A 15513-nucleotide genomic window follows, 5' to 3' on the forward strand; every position below is an offset into this window, starting at 1 on the left:
TAAGCGACTATATATATATATATATATATACAATAAAATATATATATACAATAAATTTTGTTCCACTTCACGATTGTGTCCCACAGGTTGTTGATTCGTCACAAAACATTACAATTTTATATCTTTATGTTTGAAGCCTGAAATGTGGCAAAAGTTTGAAAAGTTCAAAAATAATAATAATAAATAAGATAATAAATAAAAGTAAGCAAGGCTAATGTGGGTGTATGAAGTATATAGAGGAGCATCATATGTATTGTTGCAGCTGGAAAATAGGTAAGTGTAATTACTAGGAGCAACAGTAACACGGTAGTGAACCTGTATTATTTGTTCACTGAATAATTCTGTATATTTTTAATAGTTTATATGATTTTAGTATTAATCTACAATGCAAAACATTTTTTAAATCATGAAAAAACACTGAATTTTATGGTGAACTGTGCAAGCATTGAACTGTTCAGCTGCACAAAAAAAGCTTAACCGTGTAAAAAATATATATATATATGTTTCTCCATAAACATTCTCTTTAGCTGAATTAAAATAATAAAAAAGTGAATGTTTAGTTGTCTGATATAAAAATGTGTTTAAAACCTTTACCTTTTCCGTTATTTTTCTCCACACTAACAAATCCAAGACTTAACACACTCTATCTTTTATCTTTTCTTATTTTACTTCCATGGACAAAAGTGTTGGGATAATTGTAATTACTAGGAGCAACAGTAACACGGTAGTGAACCTGTATTATTTGTTCACTAAATAATTCCATATTTTTTTAATAGTTTATACGCCTTTAGTATTAATCTACAATGCAAAACATTTTTTAAATCATGAAAAAAACACTGAATTTTATGGTGAACTGTGCAAGCATTGAACTGTTCAGTTGTGAAGGACAGCAAAACTGCACAGAAAAAAGCTTAACCATAAAAAAATATATATATTTCTCAATAAACATTCTCTTTAGCTCAGTTAAAAAAATTAATGTATAGTTTTATGATATAAAATGTGTTTAAAACCTTTACCTTTTCCGTTATTTTTCTCCACACTAACAAATCCAAGACTTAACACACTCTATCTTTTATCTTTTCTTATTTTACTTCCATGGACAAAAGTGTTGGGATAATTGTAATTACTAGGAGCAACAGTAACATGAGAGTGAACCTGTATTATTTGTCTACTAAATAACTCCATATATTTTTTTTATAGTGTATATGATTTTAGTATTAATCTACAATGTAAAACATTTTTACAATCATGAAAAAACACAGAATTATATGCTGTGTGCTGTTGATTTGCTTTGCGTGTCTTCTCTAAACTTAAGAAGCTTTGAAGAAGCTGGGGTGGCACAGGGTGGTGCTGCTGGTGGTGATGGTGGTGCTTTTAATACGCCCTGAGGACTCTCTTACGTAAGCAGTTTTTGGAGATTACATAATCAGGAATAACTGCTAGCTAAAGGCAGAACACAGCAGCAATCTCCTGCATCTTCAGTAATACAGATTATCTGCTCTGTCCTGGGCAGCAGGTTCTGAAAGTGGGTCAGAACAGGGCCGGGGGAGAGCGCTCAGGGATAATAATGACCTCCCTGTGTCCTGTGCAGTTAATGATATTGTTACTGGGTTTACACAGAACCAGCGCAGCCCGGCCCGGTCCCCCCACCACCGCAGTGTGTGTCCTGCTGAGTGCCTGCTGGTGGAGCTGAATCGATTGCTTTTTTTCTCTCTCTCTCTCTCTCTCTCTCTCTCTCTCTCTCTCTCTCACACTTCTCACAGCTACACAGAAGGGGAGCGGAAAAAAACGAGGCCAGAGAGTCTAGGCCCTGCTGGAGTTCATTCCAGAGTGACCGGAGTGACCAGAGTGACCAGAAAGGCCACAGAAAAGGTCATGGAAGAAAATTACTGACCACAAGCTCATGAAGAACCACCAGCTGCAGCGTTCTAAAAGTGTCCGGCGGAAATCAATAAAGCAAGAAAGAATGAATAGAAGAGTGCATTTTATTACAGAGATATGATGATGATGGTGATGATACTACTGTTTATGGTATGATATATGTTCCCAGCATTGAACTGTTCAGCTGTGAAGAACAGCAAAAATGAACAAGCATAACCACCTTAAAGTCGGTACCACTTTAAAATAAGACTATAGGGACATTCCAGGATTTTGGTCCATTTCAGGGGTGGTCACTTCTGAAAATTTGATCTTCAATTTGATCATTTTTAGTCATATATTTATTAAATACCGGTAATAGACTTTTTAATATCAAAAAGTTTGATTCGTCAAGCTCAGGAATCAAAGCAGTTTTTTATATTAGATTATGCAATATATTTGGTAACTTACAGTAACAGGGTTGCGAGTAACAGGGTTGCAAATATAGGTTATATAAGTTGTGGTTTACCCCAGGAACAGATGCTAACTGTAAAATTTAGCTATGTATACAAGATCAAGGACAAACATGGTTATATTATAAGTATATAAAGTAAATTTTGACTCTACTCAATATTAGTCAATATTACAATATGAGTAACAGGGTTGCGTTCACTGAGTGACACACACAATTTGGACAAAAACATATTTGGAATAAAAACTTTGAAAAAATTGTTAGAGCACTTACTCTTGGTCTCGCCATGTGGGCAGAAAATGTCCTTGTGATGTCACTTCCTTTGTGCCAGTAGTGCCCAAAATATTTGTAACTCTTTCTCTGCAGGTAAAATTCCTCATGGTAACAGGGTTGAGCGCATGTTGTGGGACACAACTTAATAGCATAAAAACTGTAACATGCAAAACAATGTAGACCAAAGAAGTTGTTTTCATAAGTAAAGGAGATGCAGATCAACAATATACAAGAGGAAGTCATTTAATTAGAGCTTATTTTAATTGTTAAATTTGCCAAAGGAGTTGGTCACCCAATGTGTGGGACAAGAGAAAACGGCCATTTTTTGAGGTGGTCCAAAGGTATTCGATCTTTTGAATAATATCTAAGGAGCTTATTTTTCCACCATATTTTACAGTTTGTCTTATAACAAGTACATTGTTCACAAAAAAAATAGTCATTTAGATATTTTGGATATGTACATTTGAAATGTTAGTGGTGGGACAGGAAATGTACCAAAATCCTGGAATATCGCACTACCTTTATTAAGGGTTTATAAATGGTTCACAATTAGTTTATTAATGGTTACTAATTAGGTTGTAAATGCTTTAAAAACATTAATAATTAGTTATATCACATACGTAGAAAGGGCAACAATGACCTGCTGTTTGCCAAATAGTGAACCTAATTAGTAACCATTAATAAACTAATTGTAAACCATTTATAAACCCTTTATAAAGGTAGTCTTATTTTAAAGTGGTGCCTAAAAGTCTATTTCTAACCATAAAAAATATATCTTTCTCCATGAACATTCTCTTTAGCTCAATTAAAATAATTAAAATAAAGTTAATGTGTAGTTTTATGACATAAACTGTGTTTAAAACCGTTTCCATACTATTATTTTCGTCCACACAGACAAATCCAACACATAACACACTTAATCCCCACATATAACATATACAAATATAATTGCGTCCATATACACTACATGGACAAAAGTGTTGGGACACCTGTTCATTCATATTTTTTTCCAAAATTAAAGCTATTATTAAAAAGATTTTTGCTAATATTTCATAACCACCTAAAAGTCAATTTCTTACCCAAAAAATCGATTTTTCTCCATAAACATTCTCTTTAGCTCAATTAAAATAATTAAAATAAAGTTAATGTGTAGTTTTATGACATAAACTGTGTTTAAGACCGTTTCCATACTATTGTGTTTGTCCGCACAGACAAATCCAACACATAACACACTTAATCACCACATATAACATATACAAATATAATTTCATCCATATACACTAAATGGACAAAAGTGTTGGGACACCTGTTCATTCATATATTTTTTTTTCCAAAACCAGAGGTATTATTAAAAATATTTTTGCTAGTATTTCCCATACCCTTGAACTGGGAAGCGTGAAGCTAAAGCCCCCCCACGAGAAGAGATACAGAAAGAGAAGGAAAGAGAAAGAAATAAAAAAGAGGGAAGACGGTGAGAAGACACACAGGTAGAGAGGAAGTGAGGGTTTATATAGGGCGAGTGGGAGGAGTAAAGAATGGTGGGTCAATCTTCCAAAATTAAGTTATATTCATAACTCCACTTATCCTGCTTAAGTTAGAGTAACAGTCTTTCCACTAGATCGTAGAGTAAAAAGATTGCTGTGGGGATTTGATTGCCTTTAGCGACAAGTTTCAGAGTTTGTAAGAGGACAGGATGTTGGGTGTCAGATGTCCCTGACTCATCCCATCCAAAAGTATTGGACAGAGCTCCATTATCATTCCACAAAACAACAGTTATTCCACTGCTGCACAGTTCAATACTAAAAGCTTTATACCCCTTATATAGACCACATCTGGTCATCTGTTTCGGCAGTACTGGTTCATCATAAATCATAAACCAAAACTAACCAGTCTGAATTTGATCATTTATCAAAAATTATCAGCAGAACAAGTGGCACGCTCCAAAAATGATCAAATTACCAAAAACAATTTTGCTTTTATGTTAAAATGGGTCCACTTAAACCCCAAACTTAACAGGAGGGTTAAATACTGTCAGTGGTTTGACTTACTGAAGCACAAAATTGGTTTGGTAACCTCATTGAGCTTTGAACTTCATAGCCAGGTGTATCCAATCACGAGAAAAGGTATTTAAGGTGGCCAAAAGTTGTTCTCCTATTTGAATCTCCTCTGAAGAGTGGCATCATGGGCTCATCAAAACAACTCTCAAATGATCTTAAAACAAAGATTGTTGAACATAGTTGTTCAGGGGAAGGATACAAAAAGTTGTCTCAGAGATTTAACCTGTCAGTTTCCACTGTGAGGAACATAGTAAGGAAATGGAAGACCACAGGGACAGTTCTTGTTAAGCCCAGAAGTGGCAGGTCAAGAAAAATATCAGAAAGGCAGAGAAGAAGAATGGTGAGAACAGTCAAGGACAATCCACAGACCACCTCCAAAGAGCTGCAGCATCATCTTGCTGCAGATGGTGTCACAAAATCGGTCGCATCGGTCAACAAAATGATAAGGGTGCCCATACTTTTGCACCGGTCAAATTTTGGTTTAATGCATATTGCACATTTTCTGTTAGTACAATAAACCTCATTTCAATCCTGAAATATTACTGTGTCCATCAGTTATTAGATATATCAAACTGAAATGGCTGTTACAAACACCCAAATATTTACAACTAAAAATGATTAAGATTAATAGGGGTGTCCAAACTTTTTCATATGACTGTATGTGTGATTCTGTATTATCCTCTAAATAAAGCTGTATATGTATATGCGTTAACATGTACATGACTTAACCATAACTTTACACTGACATGGAACAAAAGTCATGGGACAGCAAGGCATCTCGTAGACAAATGAAACATTTTTAATAAGTCATATTTTTCATATATCTTATATTAAGGAGTTTATAGCATCTATGTTTAAAAAAATACTAGTACATCAAAAAGAATTCGAATATTATTAGGAAAGTAACTTTATTTCATAAATTCAGATATTATATAGATATATCACACACAGAGTGATCTATTGTAGTTGTTTAATTATTTTATTGTTGATGATTTTGGCTTACAGCCAATGAAAACCCAAAAATCTGTATCTCAGAAAATTACAATATTACATAAGATCAACTGGTACTTTTGGCAGTGCTGGCACAGTGCCAAGTCCTGCTGGACAATGAAATCCACATCTCCATAAAAGTTGTCAGTAGCAGAGGGAAGCATGAAGGGCTGTAAGATTTTGTGGGAAAACTAAACTGCACTGACTTTAGACTTGATAATAAAACACAGTGGATCAACACCAGCAGATGACATGTCTCTCCTCTAAACCATCACTGATCATCAGTAAATTTTACATTTCATTTGTAAATCAAAGGAGCAGAGTCTGGAGGAAGAGTGCAGAGACACACAGTCCAAACTGCTGGAGATCTAGTTTGAAGTTTCCACCAATCAGTGATGGTTTGGAGAGACATGTCATCTGCTGGTGTTGATCCACTGTGTTTTATTATCAAGTCAGTGCAGTTTTTTAATTTTTTTTTTCCACAAAATCTTACAGCACTTTATGCTTTCCTCTGCTACTGACAACTTTTATGAAGATGTGGATTTCATTTTCCAGCAGGACTTGGCACACTGCCCACACTGCCAAAAGTACCAATTGGTCTTTTTTCTAATTATTCTAATTTTCTGAAAAACTGAATATAAGAAATAAACCCTTAAAATAGATCACTCTGTGTTTAATACATCTTTATAATATTATATATATATATATATATATATATATATATATATATATATATATATATATATATATGAAATATATTATATTATATATAATATATTTCACAATTTAAACTAAATTACTGAAATACATTAACTTTTCAATGATTTTCTCATTTTTTTTAGATGCACTAGTACATCTATATTTGACATTGCAATATATTGTGATGTCCCACATTTATTCAACAGGTCAGAGCTGTTCGGTGTTTTGGTGTCACTAGGGGGATCCACACATTATTAGGCAGGTGGTTCTAAAGTTATGGCTGTTGAAAACTTAAATCTGTTGATGGTCCGAGTACATCAGCAGCACACCCACATTAGTGTTACTGTTAAAAGTAATCAGATCAAAATCAACGCCTGGATAAACAATGGCAGAGCTCGAGTCGCTCCAGCTGGATCCCGGACAAAGTGGAGTTTAATCCACAGAGAAAATGAAAAGCGTCAGGCCTTCAAGCGCCAGGGCTGGATCCAGTCTACTCAAACCTTCTTGGTCGTGGTTTTAAAGGATGCTCAGCGTGAGACTGGATGGATGGAGAGGTTTAAATATGGGCTTGAATAAGTGTTTATAATTTTAATTATTATTATTATCTTGCTATTCCCTTTTCAGTGCCTTATTTACGGTGGCCGAGAAAGCCCAGCGCAGTGCAAATTGAAAAGCGCTGCAAAAGCACAAAACACATCCATCAAAATTACAACACAGGCGCAGCAAATAGAAAAACGCGCTGCAAAAAGAAAAAAGCGCTGCAAATAGAACCACAACACAACGGAAGTGAGTCACAACACAACGGAATTTTCCCGGGGGACCTTAAAAGATGCTGTACCAGCTGTGTACAAAGGACAATAAGTGGCAAACAAGCTTCTGAAAAGTAAGTTATGTTTATTACCTGTGATTACCACGGTTGTGTGCATATTATTAAAAGTTCTGCTTCACAAAACGCCTTGTTTGCCACTTATTGTCCTTTGTACACATAGTGAAGTCCGAGACGTTACTGAAGACGCAGCTTAGCTGGTACAGTATCTTTTAAGGTCCCCCGGGAAAATTCCGTTGTGTTGTGACTCACTTCCGTTGTGTTGTGGTTCTAGTTGCAGCGCGTTTTTCTATTTGCTGCGCCTGTGTTGTAATTTTGATGGATGTGTTTTGTGCTTTTGCAGCGCTTTTCAATTTGCACTGCGTTGGGCTTTCTCGGCCACCGTACTTATTACTTCTTTATTAGTGCCTTTTGACTTGTAGCATTGTAGCAGCATTTTGATACACAGACTGGTGAATTGTTGCAGAATTAAAACTGATGTTTATGTAATGTGTGTGCATGTAATGTCTACTATAAGATAAATAAGTGATGAATTAATCATTGCAATGAATCTATTTGAAAATAAAGTCAAAACTAAAAAACAATAAAAATGTTTTTTGAAACATTTTTACGGTATGTGTCAGAGTTTTACTGAGGCTACCTGTGGGTTCCATACGAAATCTTCATTAATGACATAATAACAGCATAATAACAGCATACAGCAAACAGTATTATATGTGTTTATATGTATTTCTTTTTATATTGTCTTTTTTTGTTCTGTATTGATCCTTTTCAATGTTACAGTAACAAATATCCTTTAACCCCCAAATACCAACTTTCCCCAATTCCCAGACCATCTATGTAACATGTGTCTCATTAAATCTGATGTAAAGCTAACACATACTTTGTTAAACTAAATGAAACACTAAATGAAGGTTTTGCACTGGCCTAGTTAAAGTCTGATTAAGATGCTGTGAAATAAAAAAATGCTTTTTATATTTACTCAGCAAATATTATTTATTTTTTTTATCTTAATATTCTGAAAAATAGGGCGGCAAATACTTTTTCTTCATATAAACATATACATATAAAACGTATTAAGACAGTTAATATATAGTATTTATATTAAATATATTTAAAATAAATATATGGACATGCGTTGCTTTAAATATAATACAGTACATTGAGAAAAAAGAGATTTTTGGGGCATTTTCATATATTTTCCATTGTATTTTAGAAATATATTTTACATATATTTATTTTTGTTTTTATAAATATATATAACATATAATATATAATTGCACTTTTACTGTGTAACTGTATTTATGAAAGTTGTTTTGACATTTGATTTTGGAATTATGTATAATGATTTTAAAATGTACTTCAAAATCATAAAATATACAATTCCACATATATATAGTAACATTGTATAATACAGTATAATATATAGAATAAGTATTGTACAATCCTTTGTGTATAAACTTTGTATATAACTGTATATGCAAAATATATATGGTGAAAAAAAGGTTTTTTACTTTCAGTAGAAGGTTTTTTATTTGAAGTAATTTTGTTAACTTTCACTTGGTTGATTCATCATGCCAGACTTATTGATGAATCATTATATAAAAAAATGAAAAGTATCAAAAATGATAAATGAATAGTGTATTTTACTGATGCGGCTGTAGCGAATGATGTAGTGTCCTGTGGAGATATGGAGGTGAGGTGTGTGTAGTGAAGTGTGTGAGAGGATCAGTGTGAGAGGGACAGCTGCTTATGTCACTCCTGTTCCTCACAGCTGATTGGCTCAGTCTGCACCGCTGCCCTACAGAACCTGACCCTGCACTGCAGGACATCCACAATTCAGTGCTGACGTCATCACACAGAGCGGGATTAAGACCTAGTCTGAGTTTATCAGTAAATCAGAGCACTGGTGTATGAAGGATGTGTATTTAAAGCCTCTTAGACCTTCTCCATCAGCAGCCAGAGTCTGAGAGAGCACGGTGTGACATGCTCTCTCTTGGTGGACAGATTGGACTCTCTCCCCTTATCACTCGTAGTGTGATACTGACCTGTAAAGGCATCTGTTAGCTCATGTATAAAAGCTGGGGATCTTACGCTTACCTCTGAGCATGCTGTATCAACGGAGTCTAAATCATGTATTAGAGGAAGCATGCACTATTTGGATGAGGACATTGTCTGCTAGCGACGCCTCACTTGCTATGGTGCACTAGAAAACATTTTGTCCAATCGAGATTGAGTAAGGAGGTATCATGGTTTTTCATGGCTTCAATTCAGACTTTGCTGTGGAGGTGTGATGATCTGGGAAGCATCTTATACGACAGTCGGTTACCTATATAAGTGATACAAAGGAACAATAGCTCAGCAATATGTGTTGCCTCTCATGTCAGGGCTTCCAACATGCATTGTTTAGCAGAAAAATGCTCACCTATACACAGCAAGAATCACCAATCAAGCATTTATAGAGGCCTACAAGTGTAGAGTAGGATCTACAGGTCCAGCTGCAACATCTGTGGGTAAATTTGCTGCAGGATACCGTACGACCTTTTTTATGTTATCTTGTGCCAAGGCTAGAGATGCAGATGCTGGTGTTGATCCACTGTGTTTTATTATCAAGTCTAAAGTCAGTGCAGTTTTGTTTTCCCACAAAATCTTACAGCACTTCATGCTTCCTTCTGCTACTGACAACTTTCATAGAGATGCGGATTTCATTTTCCAGCAGGATTTGGCACACTGCCCACACTGCCAAAAGTACCAATTGGTCTTATATAATATTCAAATTTTCTGAGACACTGATTTTTGGGTTTTAATTGGCTGTTAGCTATATATATCATAAATAATGAAATAAATAAACGCTTAAAATAGATTACTCTGTGTGTAATACATCTATATAATATAATATATAAAAAAGTTTTTTTTTTAGATTCACTAGTATATCATATTTTCATTCGCACATATACAAAGCACTGCCAATAAATTAGGAATCTCTGGACTCACAGGTAAACATGAACCTATTGGCATCATGTCTAATGCCATAGTTGGACTACTGGACCATAAAGCCCCCAGAACTGAGCTCTGAAGCATTAGAATGGTGTTCTCTGGAGCTCCATCCAATACAATCAAATCCTCATAGCAATCCAACAAAAGCAGGATAAACTCTTTTTAATATCCTTTTTCAAAGGAAAAAAAAAAAACTATGAATGAGCAGGTGTCCCAATACTTTTGTCTATGTAGTATCCTAGAATCCATTTAGCTTTGCTGCGTTCCTCTGTATAGAGCATCTCTCTCTCTCTCTCTGTGTATGTGTGTGTGTGTGTGTTTGTTGGTGTACTGTGTGTACCGTATGTATGTATGTATGTGTGTGTGTGCCACTCTGCCACATCTGTCACCAAAGCCGCTGTGCTCCCATTGGTTGAGTCCCACGCACTCAATCAGAGTGTATCACTCTGTGGCTGCGGTCACACACTTTCACACACTCACACACACTCACTGGCAGACTCGCATGCTTATACACACTCACACACACTTCTACACACACACACACACACACTCTCTCTTACAGAGCGTCAGACAGAAGCGGGCTCCATCTGATTCAACCAAACCAAGACTCCTCATCCGGAGGAGCACGGAGGAGGGTGAGTACACACACCCCTGTCCTAAACCCAGGGTCCCATGCTGTGCTGGGTCTCTGAGGGTCTGAGGAGCTGGAGGTGGGACACTTTTGGCGCTTCAGAAGCTCCAGTGATGTTCCTGCTTGCTCGTAGTTAGTAGGATGGGTCAGTAGAGCTGTTTGGAGGCGGTGTGGCACCAAGCGCTGAGTTTCTGTGTGAGCGAGTGGGAGCTGAGAAAGAAGGGAAAAGCAGAAGGTAGAGAGTGTGTAGGTGTGTGTATTATGTGTGTGTGTGTGTGTGTGTTTCCAGCCTGTAATAAAATCCACTTGTGTGTGGGCAGCAGCAGCACAGCTTGAGTCAGTAAAGAGCGAGCAGGGAGAAAGATCTCCACACTGAACACTGAAGTGATGGATTTCTTGTTGTTCAATGTCCTTGATTGAGATTTGAGGACAAAAGTGATGGGACTCATTCCTCATTCCTTCTTACTTCTGAAATCAAGGGTGTTAAAAATAGTTTATGCTGCTTCTGGTGGAGTAACTGTCTTTACTGTCCAGAGATGGCTTTGGCTTTCTACTACGCTTTTTTTTTTAATTTACAGAATTGCTATGAGTGATGGTGGTTTTATTTATACCCCTCTACCAAGCCCAGGATGCCAAATATTAGGCATCCCAGGAATCAGAAAAATGAAGACATTCTAAGAATGTTCAGCAACGTTTTGAAAAGGTTGCAGAAAGGTTGACCTGTAACTTTATCGTAATAATAATGTTTCCGAGAACGTTCTGAAAACCTGTGACATAATAATGGTTTGCATCACAACATTATTACAATGTTTCTCACATATTTTGTTAGCAGCCAGGTAAATACTAACATTTTGAAAACGTTAAAATTAGCATTGGCAAAACTAAAAATGATTAAAGTGACGTTAGCAGAAAGTTTAAAAACGTTCAATTAAAACATCCCAAGAATATCCAGATTGAACTATCTAAGAATGTTAATTGTAACATTTAGAGAATGTTTTACTAAATAAAATTGATTGCTGGAATGGTGCCAAAAAAAAGGTTCATCATGTTTATCTGTTCAAGAGAATATTTTCTATTGGTAGTACTTCTATACAGGGACTAGATAAGCTAGATAGATGGTCTGTGTCAGCAATGGGTGTATACTTTTTTTCAGAAATGAAGAGTATTCACAACATTATTACAACATTTCTCACAAAATGTTAGCAGCTAGGTGAACATTTGAAAATGTTAAAATTAGCATTAGCAAAAACTAAAAACAAGACAAGCTAGATAGATGTTGCAGATGATATGTTCAGGGTGACGAGCAGTGTTACTTTTCCACCACTCATAACAAAACACTTATAGGCCCCTTCTTACCGGTATATGTTAGGGTTTTTACTTTTTACTGTAAAATGAACATTTTGGAGACTCTACAAGGTTTTGTGTGAGAGTAATGATATGTTTCCTCATGCCTATAAACAGATCCTGGCGTTAGACCCAGCAGCTGTAGCTAATACCTGATGTTTACTGAATAACTTCTGTAGGTCGGCTGTAATCCTGGGAGCGTGGCTGCATTTGCTGTTTGTCACTGAAGCCAAGTTTTAGTGGAGTTTTTTCTGTGCCAGCCTCTGGGATTCAGAGGACCTGGGAAAGCTCAGCCGGGTTTATGTAGAAAGCACAGAAGCGGATTGCTCTGCTAAAGTCAGTTTTATTCTTCTTTTAAAGCATCAAACTACTCGCTTATCACCAGTGTGATATCCATGAATTGTGCTGAAATAGTAATTGTACTTAAAGCAGCAGTTCTTAAGACTGTGTCTTTTTCATGGAAAGCAGTGGTATTACTAAATAGGGAGGGAACAAAATAATTTTATGAAATAGTAATTATTCAGAGCGTCTTTCTAAAACAGGGTGGTCTGGTAGGTTTGTTGGATGCAATTGCTCTCTACATAAACAACATTCTTAAAAACACAGAATGTCACACATGGATTCATTAACATTAAGTGGTCTTCCGCATGCTCTGTGTAATTACACATTCTCACCAGAGAGGGCTCCAAATTCACTAAACTCACAAACTGTTGCTTTAACCATTTGAACCCTAGGCTGTATTGGTGAGTTTTTCCATCGTTTTTATCAGTTCCTCTTTCAGGTCTTATAACACAGTAATTATATCAGAAAGCCTCATGCCCTGATCTCTTTCACTCCAGAACCCATACGGCTGCTCAAAAATATAAACATTTAAAAAAGGAAGCAGAATTGTTATATTTTCCTGTAACTGATCATGTTTTGGTCAAAATTTTACCAAGCGCCTGTTTTCTTTTTCTTTTTTTTTTTTTTTTTTTTTTGCCTTTTTTGGAATGTATAGACTTTAAATATATTCACACTCAAGATATCTTAGATTACTAAAAACCTGAAAGTCAGAGCAGCCTATGCATTTGAGTATTTTGATCAGGACCAATATGGCCAATAATATTCCAACTAATAACAAAACTGATTTACTATACTAGATATTTATTTTCAGCTGCTTATAATAAAACAAATATTACAATAAAGAGTTATTCCACAAAATAATGAGAAAAACACTTTTATTTAGGACACACAATGAAAACTATAAAAATATATATAAAAATGTAAACTTTTTAGTCTATATAAGGTAAATAAGGCAAAATAAGTACTTGTAAGTACTAAGAAATGTGCAATAAAATAAAAACTATATAAAGTAGTGCCATCCTAGCTTTAGTTTCTGTGGACACTTTCGGGTCATTCACTGATATTATTTGGTTTAAAACATCATAAAAAAATGTTTAAACACTAGAAGTAAATAATACAACATTTGTAAGGGAAAAGCAAACTGCATATATATATATATATATTTATATGCCCAGGATGTTCAGGGGAGCACACGTAGACCATCAGCCTGTATCTTAATATGAGCAAATAAATATAGTTATAATGTAAGAATAAATTAAGGAACTTTGAAAGAGATCTTATTTTTTAGGTGTGTTTCTCAATGGATTTCTTGCAGGTGCTTTACTGTACTGGGACTAAAATTGCTATTTTTTAGAAAGAGTAAGAGAAAATAACAAAATAGACAAAATAAGCTTAAGCTTACTGTAAATCAACTGAAAGGCTTTACTCACCCAAATAAACAGTTTTCAGGAGAGAAACCTGTTTAGATTAACATTCAGTGCTCATTTCTCATTGAAAGAAATTACAGTTTTGTTTCTTTAGGCTCCTCCTCCAGATTCCCTATTATAAGGGAAACATGGCAACACTTTTGCTCATGTTGATGTAGGCATCCTTACTAGTGACACATAATGCGCATTATAAACCTGTGCACCTTATGTTTGAAAATAGACCAGAAAATAGGCCTTCGTTGCTATAATATTTATAATTCATTCCTTCATGGTTGGAACCTTTTTGGAACCATTACTTCATATTAAACAACTTCTAATATGTAAATAAAATTATAGCAAGTTACACTTAATAAAACAGTAGTAGTCATATGTTATATACGATACTCTTATAATATAGTTTAACTGTATTAGTTTGGCACATCCAAGCCTGCATTGCCTTGAAAAAAAAGTATACTTTATTTGTGCCAAAATAGTTTTTTAGTTAAAGTAGCACTAGAATTCCTGAATCGGGAGAAGACAAATATTGTCAGTAATGGTATCAGTGTTGAGGCACAACAATCCCTGGAGTGTCTAATATATATTTGTTCTAAAACAGAGTGGTCTGTTAGGTTTGTTAGGTGCAATTGCTCTCTGCATTTTCTTTTTACACTATTTTATAAATGAACAAAATTAACACATGATATTATACTCAAAAACACATTATTTTACACACCAATTTATTGACATTAACCTGTATTAAAAGTACTCTTTTACATGCAATTGTGCAATTACACATTCTCACCAGAGAGGTCTCCAAATCCCATAATCCACAAAACTCACAGACTGCCGCTTTAAACTCCTTTGTTATTTTGGAGACATTATTTTTATACTGAATTACTTCTAATACTGTGTGAGTTTAAAATTATTCTACTACTATTCTTCAAAACTCTTCTAATACAATTGTGACTGATTATAAAGATATTAAAAACACATTTAAAAGTGTGTAGAAATAATTTTTGTAATATAGCCAATGTGTTATACAATCATATGCTTTTCTATAATACATATTGTAATAATATAAATACAGTAATTTTAAACTGACTTCACCAGTAATCTAAATTGTCATAATTAAGTTATTGATTGATTTATTGTACGCTTGCTGATTTTGTACCATTTTAAAGTATACAGATTAAGTATAAGGAGAACCAATATACTTTATTTATTCTACATTTAGTTCAAGTAAATAACTGTTATATTAAATTATTATGTTTTGTGGTTCAAAAAATGTGATGGATTGAATCTACATGACCAATCCTCTCCTGATCGAGCGACCCATCATCATCATCATCATCATTATCTTCATCATCAGAGAGAATGACCTTGGTCAGGAAATCGACTTTGTAACTAAAGGGGCGTGGGCACAGGCAGGCGGTCGATAGCTGCCCGCTGCTAAAAGTGCAGGCACCCAGAGGGCGACTCAATCTGTCCGCGTTTTAAGTGGCTTCTGTCACGGACTGTTCCTCTGTGTGAACCCAGTGCTTCTGTTTAATCTTCCCAGTAAAGCTGTTCTTTTTACATTCACTTTATTAGAACCCACTGTAGCTCCACCTTACTACTCT

At 35.1% G+C, this 15513-nt stretch overlaps 1 protein-coding gene across 1 annotated transcript in view; it reads left to right on the forward strand.

The window, feature by feature from the left end:
* The window catches only part of palmda (palmdelphin a), a 41848-nt gene extending 36652 nt beyond the window's left edge, over positions 1-5196 (forward strand). The window contains exon 10 of the mRNA XM_022674557.2: positions 1764-5196. Within this exon, the coding sequence (XP_022530278.2) occupies positions 1764-1807 (44 nt within the window). The 3' untranslated portion in view covers positions 1808-5196. The remainder of the gene's footprint in view (positions 1-1763) is intronic.
* The last annotated feature ends 10317 nt before the right edge of the window (positions 5197-15513 follow it).

Source organism: Astyanax mexicanus, chromosome 18 (assembly GCF_023375975.1).
Source record: "Astyanax mexicanus isolate ESR-SI-001 chromosome 18, AstMex3_surface, whole genome shotgun sequence".
NCBI classification, from domain to species: domain Eukaryota; kingdom Metazoa; phylum Chordata; class Actinopteri; order Characiformes; family Acestrorhamphidae; genus Astyanax; species Astyanax mexicanus.